The following is an 8,432-nucleotide window of genomic DNA, read 5'->3' on the forward strand; positions in this document are numbered from 1 at the left end:
GGGGCTTCGGCGATGATGCCAAGCCTGCAGTGCCGTATCAAGTGGAACAGCAGGGCTCACACTGTGTCAGCTTGTGGCACACCCCTTAGAGACTGAGCATGTCCTGCTTTGGAACACCTGCCAAAATGGCTTTTTCGATTAAAATGAAAGTGAGCTGGGTAGATTCATGAGGAACATAACTTTATTTTCGTATGAATGAGATGCTATGTGGTGGTTTAAGGTAGACTGGAAGTTGGAGGAGTTGTACCCTATTCATTGTTGTTGCTTGTTGCAATCCCCCCTCTAGATTATCACTTGGAGCCTGTATCTGATGCATGTTTCAGGCTATTTCTTGCTTCCTTTGCCCTGGTACTCAGATTTAAATCTGGTTAAAGAGAATTCTGAGGGGAGCAATAATTTTCAGTTTAGCAAAGATACTACATACTCTTAAGTACTGATATTTTTGTGATACTTTGCTAAACTTCTAAGTGATATGTCAAGATGCTGAGTTAACATAGAAACTAGGTTCCTCCTAACTTTAAAAAAACCCGATCTACATAAATTGCAAAAATTATCTTTTCTCATAACAAATTCTGTGTTGTCACGGTTGTACAAAGAATTGATTCTTCAGTACTATTCACACTGTGAGAGGAGCTGTACACTTAATGTGTTTTTTCCTTGTTGTGGAGAAATGGCAGACTAGCTAACTTTTGAAAAGAGCTTTATTTTTAGAACTAGATTTCCTAAAATCACAGCTGTTCCCACTACAGTTTTGTTACTTGACTTCTAGAAGAGAGTGTACGTGAAGATACTTATTTTCTAGTGATTAAACTTTGATATCTGTATGAGTCTTAAACAAGCTTTAAAGGTTATTTTTCTTAAAACTCTTCTGTTAATATTTAGCCTCTTTAGAAACTATTAGATAACTGAAAAACTGCATAAACCTTTTTTTTTCTTTCATAGACAATGATTTGCAAGGAACAAATAGTTCGGGATCATTGGGTGGTCTTGATGTTCGTAGACGAATCCCTATAAAGCTTATCTCAAAACAAACGAATAAAACCAAACCTGCAACTCGAACTCCGAGAAATATGAACAGGATGCCTTCAAAGACACAAGCTGGTGATGAAGGTAAATTAATATAAATATTAGCCCTGTAGTAGGGAAGTGTATTATTCTGCAGCATTGTTCAAGACCTTATTCAGTCTTGGAGACTTGAAGAGTCTTGGAGACCTCAGAGTCCAAGGTTCTGTACAAGTGCAAAACAAGTTTCAAATTTCTGGGTACTGCTCTACTATAAGGATTAAATGGTGCATATTCCCAAAACAGACAGTCATACTAGTTTGACACTACCTTTCTGTAGAATTGACCTACGAGATTGGAAGTGCTGTGACATATCTTGATGATTTCGGTATAGAATGGCACATGTTCTTAATAGCAGCCGGTGTCAATTACGAGAGTGTTGTGGTCGGCTCGTGTCTTTCTTCTGTTTCTTCTTTCCACAGAAGAATTTGATTATAACAAGGAGGAGCGATACGAATGCAAAGGAGGTGAAATGTTTGGCAATCAAAGGAGATTCCCTGGACCCATCTTTTGGGACTATAAGGTAAAGTCATGGATGGGAAGTCATGAATCTTTGTGAATCATATCAAAGTGTAGGTGGTCCTGGTAGATAGATTCTTAAATAAAAGTACTTCCATTATTTTTGACTGACTGAAAATATATCCTCTGCTTTCTAACGTGTGTGGTGTTCTTGCTTCTGTCTCAACTAATTCAGAAATAATGGGTGTGTTGGTGATAATTGAAATGAGAAGCTTTAGTGATGTTGGGTTTTGTCTTCCCACCCCTTCTCTATCCTATCAGATAAACTTGCTGGGGGAAAAGGATGATACACCAGTCCATTTCTGTGATAAGTGTGGATTGCCCATCAAAATGTATGGACGCATGGTGAGTGAAATTATCAGTGGAAGATGCAGCTGAGGTTTCCCGTTAGGTAAAATTAGGTTTTACTGTGTCTCTGTGAGGCCTTCAGAGGTTACTGATTTCAACAGGCCTGTGAATAAACAGCAGAAAAATAACAGGATGGAACCAAGGGACTTCATTGCTGAAGTGGTTTTGGTTTTTTGTTCCATCTGTCTGTCTGATTTCACTTTACCCCCTGATTTAAAAAAGTAAGCTTGGAAAAGTTAAACAAAAAATCAGAACACTATCACCAACAAAAAACCACTTCAAGTTCATTAGGTTTTGACCTTACATGGCTTAGCTTTAAAAATAAGCTCTTTATCTCAATTGAAGATCTACAATGAAGTTAGAAAACACTGTTCACTTTTTTGTTCCTTTAAAATTAGTGTAACAAAATCCCTGACATTAATTTAGTCCAGTGTGATGTAACAGGCTTCAGGATCTGACTTAATGACAGTTAATGCTTTTAAAATGTCCCTTCCTTGCCAGCAAGACAAGTGTAATTAGATTGCATATGCAGCTTCTGTGAATGTTTAGTGTTGGTACTATTGCAATACTTAAACTTTTGCCTATATGTTTTTGCCAACACTTAAAAAACCCAAACAAGACTACCACAAAAACCACCAAACTCAATGCAAACTGTTTTAGAAGGCTTCTATGTACAGATGCTGTAAACTACTAACTACCACTATGCCTGTTCACCTCATAGGTAACTTATTACTTTTATTATTAGAAATTGTGTGCGGGAAGGAGGAACTGTATTCTGCAAAATGACATAGATATTTATATACGATATCTTAACACAGCCATTTTTTGTCTCTAGATACCTTGCAAGCATGTTTTCTGCTATGACTGTGCTATACTACATGAGAAAAAGGGAGACAAGATGTGTCCAGGGTAAGTTATGTCAAGATTTGCTATTAAAGGAAATATAGGAAGGTAACTTAGATATTTTAGATACTATATTACCATGGTTCTTATTTGTGTACATTCAGCAGAGGCAGTAGAGTACTCTACTATACCACTTCATTATAGTTTCATATCCTGTATTTTGGGATTGTAAGAGATCAGTATTTACTTTGCTGTTTAGGTATTTGAGTAGATAACCGGTTATTGCTCTAATTTGAAAAGGAGTGAAAGGCAGTTTAACTTAGTGAGAGTGACTCTTGATAAGTCTTAATGTGCAGAAGGAATTTATGAGAGAGAGTAATGCTGTCTATAAATTTCCACCTCATGAAATTCTTTGTTTTTCATAGTTGTGTTTGGAGATGTAAAAACTAGATAAATTTCAAAATCAGTGAAATATTTCTTGCACTGCTATAGTGGGGAAAAAATTGTCAGTTCTAATTTGGGTCATTACGATAAACTGGTTGACTTTTAACTAAAAAAAAAACCCTGCAGATTGATATCTCTGTGATGACAATAAACCAATATTCTTTTCTGATTTAGCTGTAATGAACCTGTGCAGCGAATTGAGCAGTGTGTACGAGGGTCTCTCTTCATGTGTAGCATTGTTCAAGGGTGCAAGAGAACTTACCTGTCACAGAGGGACTTACAAGCTCACATCAACCACCGTCATATGAGAGCTGGAAAGCCTGTTACTCGTCCTCCAATTGAACCTGTACATCCTCCTATTGCCCCACCGCCTGCCGAAATTCCTGAGCGTTTCATAATGCCACCTGAGAAACATCATATGAGCCACATTCCGCCAAAGCAACACATCATGATGCCACCACCTCCTTTACAGCATGTGCCACATGAGCATTATAACCAACCACACGAAGACATTCGTGCACCTCCTGCAGAGTTGTCAATGGCTCCACCGCCGCCTCGCCCTGTCAGTCAGGACACCTTCCGTATTTCAACAAGAAAACACAGCAACTTAATAACTGTCCCTATTCAGGATGATTCGAATTCGGGTGCTCGAGAACCACCTCCACCAGCGCCCACACCTGCTCATCATCATCCTGAATACCAGGGTCAACCAGTGGTATCGCACCCTCATCATATTATGCCTCCACAGCAACATTATGCACCGCCCCCACCCCCACCTCCACCTATAAGCCATCCACTGCAGCATCCTCCCCAGGCAGCAGGTACTCCTCACATGGTATATAGCCAAGCTCCTCCACCACCAATGACCTCTGCTCCTCCTCCAATAACCCCGCCACCTGGACATATCATTGCCCAGATGCCACCGTATATGAATCATCCTCCTCCAGGACCTCCCCCTCCTCAGCACGGAGGCCCACCCGTAAATGTAAATGCCCCCCCTCCCCACCACTATAATCCTAACTCTTTGCCACAGTTCAGTGAAGATCAAGGAACTCTTAGTCCCCCTTTCACGCAGCCTGGGGGAATGAGTCCAGGGATATGGCCAGCTCCGAGGGGGCCGCCTCCACCTCCAAGGATGCAAGGGCCTCCTGCTCAGGCCCCAATTCCTGGACCACACCACCCTGATCAAGCCAGATACAGACCCTATTACCAATGATACAAGCAATTATATGAATAGAGTGCTATGAAGAGGATAAAACTATATACAACAGCCTTTTAATTAATTGTTGGGGGGTTATTTTGTTGTGTTTTTTCTTAAGTACTGTCATTTTGACTGTAAGACATTTTGGGGTTTGAATCTTAAATGATTTTTAAGCCTTGACTGTAAGACTCTTGACTTCAAATATTCTGTAGTGCTAAAATAAGTGGCTTAGTAGACCACGGTTGCATTTTAACAGAACTTCTGTCTCTAGTGTGGCTAAATTGTCCTAAGATGAACACTTGTAATATTATTTCCTGGAGCAAATGAACACGTGTTGTACCATTCTGAATATTGTTTTTGTTAAATCCAGTGTTTAGTTTCACTTGTGATATGTTTTTGTTAACCTGTGTACAATAATTAAATTGAAATATGGTTGTAAAAGTGGTGGGGTTTTATGTGAAGTTAACACAGACATAGTTCCAGGACACCATTTTGGCACTAATACTTTCCAAATGGGCAGCATAATGAAATACTATGGGAACTTTAATATTTCTCCTGCTAACAGTTACCATTACTTGTGATGATTTCAGGCTATGGTGAATCTATGGCAGTGGAAATCAGACATGCAGAATACTGCATTTCAGCTTTTTTCTTTTTTTTTTCTTTAAATTTATGCAGCAAGATAAATTGAGCAGAAATATAGCTTCAGGCATGATGTGAAACCATGCAATAATCTACTGTGGGGTTTGGTGGTGGTTTTTTTGTTTGATTTTGTTTGGGTTTGGGGGATTAGGTTTTGGGGATTTTGTTTGTTTGTTTTAAAGTTAGTTTTGATTCAGAAGGTCCTGTTTACATGTACACTATTCACTGGAGTTGTATTCAAGCTATTGTGTTTACCTATAGCTGTGTTTGTGTGGAAGTGGCTGTGAATTGGTTTGCCATGTCTGTGAGAAGCAGATCATTTCAGGTAGGGAAGTGGTGTTTGCCTCTGTCACTTTTATATACTATGTACAGTAGGAAAACTTGCCATTTGGATAACCTGAAAGAATTGGTCTGAAATCCCGTATGTGGATATAAAGAAATAAATAGCTACACATCCTTTTTCCGGTTTGATTTTGTGATACAGATTTAATTGAACAGACAATAGTTAGGTGGTTTGTTTTGCGTTTTTTCAAAAAGTAGCAATATAAGCAGGCCCTTGGGTCTGTTTTGGCCCAAAATGTATGTTTTATAAGCATAGTCTTGAAGAGAAATAATATAAAATGACCATGGTTTTTTTTTTTTAGTGCAGCTGGTAGCGGAACTGGACAATAAGAAGACAGTACTGTCTGTGGTTCAGAGTGCTTATCTTTGCATTTCTAATCGATATTAGTGCTGAACCTTTGTTTCTTCAAAATGCAACATTTCTAGCAGTGGTGCATTTAGATGAAGAAATCCTTTGGGTTTTTTCTAAGGTTTGTACTTTCCTACTGTTCTCAAATAATCTGAACCATCTTGAAGCCTCAGTTTTACTATTTATTTTGTAAACCTTTTTTCCTGCCTCATAAATGTTAAATTTATGAAAGAGCTTTGGCAGTGCAACATTCCGAGTTTTGTAATTTTACGTATAAACTGCGTATTTTTAATTACCAGAGCAAGAGGCTCTTTATTTTTAGTCTTTATCCTTGACTGCCATTGATTTCCTTGTGACTACAGGCAAATCTTTTAGACTACATTTCAAATAAATGGTTCTTTAGAGATGTGCAAAGAAATTCTAAGATAGACAAATAAATTCTGGGGTATACAAATGACCAGTAAGTGCCAACTGATTAAAAGTCTGCATAGCTGTAATGTGCTTCTTTCTAAGACAGAGATGTTTTGGTTTCTCTGAAAACCAAGTAATTTTAAATAAAACACCCCAGTGAAGAAAAAGAGGCTGATTGTGATAGCAGGCTATAGTACAGGGTTGGTTATAAATTTACTGTTTCAGCATGTATGAAGGCAAAAGTGGTTGTGCCAGCATTATTCTGTTTCAGTACCTTACAATAAACACACGAGGAACTTTAAAGGACCCCACCTTCTGTCACTGTTAAATTGGTTGGTAGGAGGTAGGCTTAGGGATGTTTATATTACAGCATATAACTTCATCTGGGAGGAAATATGCAGGTCTGATTAATATTAGACTCTGCAAAGCCAAACGTATGTCTGATGTACCTGTTCTAAACAGACTTATTGATGGGTCTAGGTAGCAACTTAATTTTGTTCTGGAAAATAAGACGTTCTGAGATCAACTATTGCCTGTTGGTTGTGGGTGATGAGGAAATAAGTCAAATACTTCCATCATGCTAGTTTTTAGAAATAAGTCAGGTTGCATACTTCTGTTACATGTTACCCAGTCTGTTGTGAAGCAGATGAAGGTTTCAAACTTAGTAATTCTGGGTCCACTGCTGCTGTTGAAGTTATTGATAAAGTGCTTCTCTGAAAATGCTGAGGCGGTTGAATTGATTAAGGGAAAACGGCAGCTTTGCTCTGTCAAAAAGCACAAAAGGTAAATGTATGTCACTGTAGAGAATACGTGAGAATTATTTTCTATTTATATTTGAGGCAAAGGTGACATATGTCATATGGACAATGACATATTACTCAAAAAATCAGTGGGATCCCTTGAATTGTTAAGTAACCGTCGATCAGAAGTCTTTGTGATAGAGGACTTACTGAAAAGTCATGTTAGGTAGGCAGGACTTGAACTTGGGTCAAATTTCTGTGTCCTGCATGTGCAGGAAGACCTAAATCAAATTTTTAATTTATTAAGTTTTAAGCATACTTATGTAACTAAGGGTACTGTTGATGCTTTCATAGTTACAAAGTTAAAAAATGTCTGCATTGGTTGAAACCTTATGTTAACAGTCTTTGATTTGTCTATGGAGCTCTATGTGTGTTTTGTTTAGGTTTGGTGGGGTTTTTTTTTCTTGTTTGGGTTTTTTTTTGCAAAATACATGATCATTTCAGTGTGAAGTTCAGAAATTCATGTATTGCATTTAACTGTATAATTAACAGTCTTAAAAATGGTGAGGTGTACTTGCGAATTCTTTGGATTCCTACTTACAGTCTTCCTGTAAAGACAAACATTTGAATTGAATTAAGTGTGTTTATTTTGAATAAATATCTTTGTCTGTGGCAGTGATCTCCCTCCTGAGGCATTGCCAAGCAGATCTCAAGTTTTGAAGAAAATTCTGACAACATTTAAATTTGTCAGCCGTTGTAGGTTCCACTAATAATGTCCCAGAAGGAAATGAAAAGAAGTTTGATGATGGTTTGTGTCCACTGTGGAATGAATGAAAGGACACCAGGAGATGGCCTGAAAACATCCATCATTTAGATGCTTGTCTCCTTACACTCTATCTTCAACTCCATCTATAACTTTGCTTAACGGATTGCCTGCAACCATGAGTACCTTACAACAAGCAGGCTGATTGCGTGAACATGTACTTTATGTTTAGTGTTTTATTAAAAAATACTATTAACATAAAGATTGGTTAGCTAGATGTGTTAAGTGATATTTTTCATGCCTTTTAAAAAAGAAAAGTGAAAAATGTGAATAATTTTTTAAAAACCTGATCCAAAAGAATTAGAAAACCTTACTGGATGGAGTTTCCACTTCTTTTCACTTACTGCTCTCAAAGGAGTGTCAAATTCTGTTTGTTAAAAACCAAAGTGGAAGTAGCTCATGTTCATTCCATGTTAGAGTTTGCATACATAGCAGGGGAGAAAAAGCTGTCTCCTCTATTATGTGAAGTCAAGTGTTCTCAAAACCACATTGGTGGATACGCTTTCTCTGTGGATCAAGTCTGAACACACCTCTCTCCTTAAAATGTTTTTGGCTCTGCAAAACTTGTGTCTGGTTTTGTGTTGTTTCTCTCTGTGTGCGTTGCTGTCTTGCTGACAGCGTGCAGAGGTTCACATCAGAAGGTACTGTCAAGCCTGGGAAACTGGAGGAGAACGGTGGGTTGCAGTTGCAATGTAATGTTTAGTGTAG

The 8,432-nt window shown here is 38.1% G+C and overlaps 1 protein-coding gene across 1 annotated transcript; it reads left to right on the top strand.

Annotated features, from left to right (window-relative positions):
* Positions 1–942: 942 nt before the first annotated feature.
* CBLL1 (Cbl proto-oncogene-like 1, E3 ubiquitin protein ligase) lies at positions 943–4,858 on the top strand (the record flags this gene model as incomplete). The annotated part of the gene is made up of 5 exons (XM_009709286.1): positions 943–1,110; positions 1,485–1,585; positions 1,843–1,926; positions 2,765–2,838; positions 3,391–4,858. Coding segments are annotated over 5 exons (1,469 nt in total), but the record flags the coding sequence as incomplete, so codon positions are not given.
* Between the last annotated feature and the right edge of the window lie 3,574 nt (positions 4,859–8,432).

The sequence above is a fragment of the Cariama cristata genome, unplaced genomic scaffold (genome assembly GCF_000690535.1).
Source record: "Cariama cristata isolate BGI_N322 unplaced genomic scaffold, ASM69053v1 scaffold2591, whole genome shotgun sequence".
NCBI lineage: Eukaryota > Metazoa > Chordata > Aves > Cariamiformes > Cariamidae > Cariama > Cariama cristata.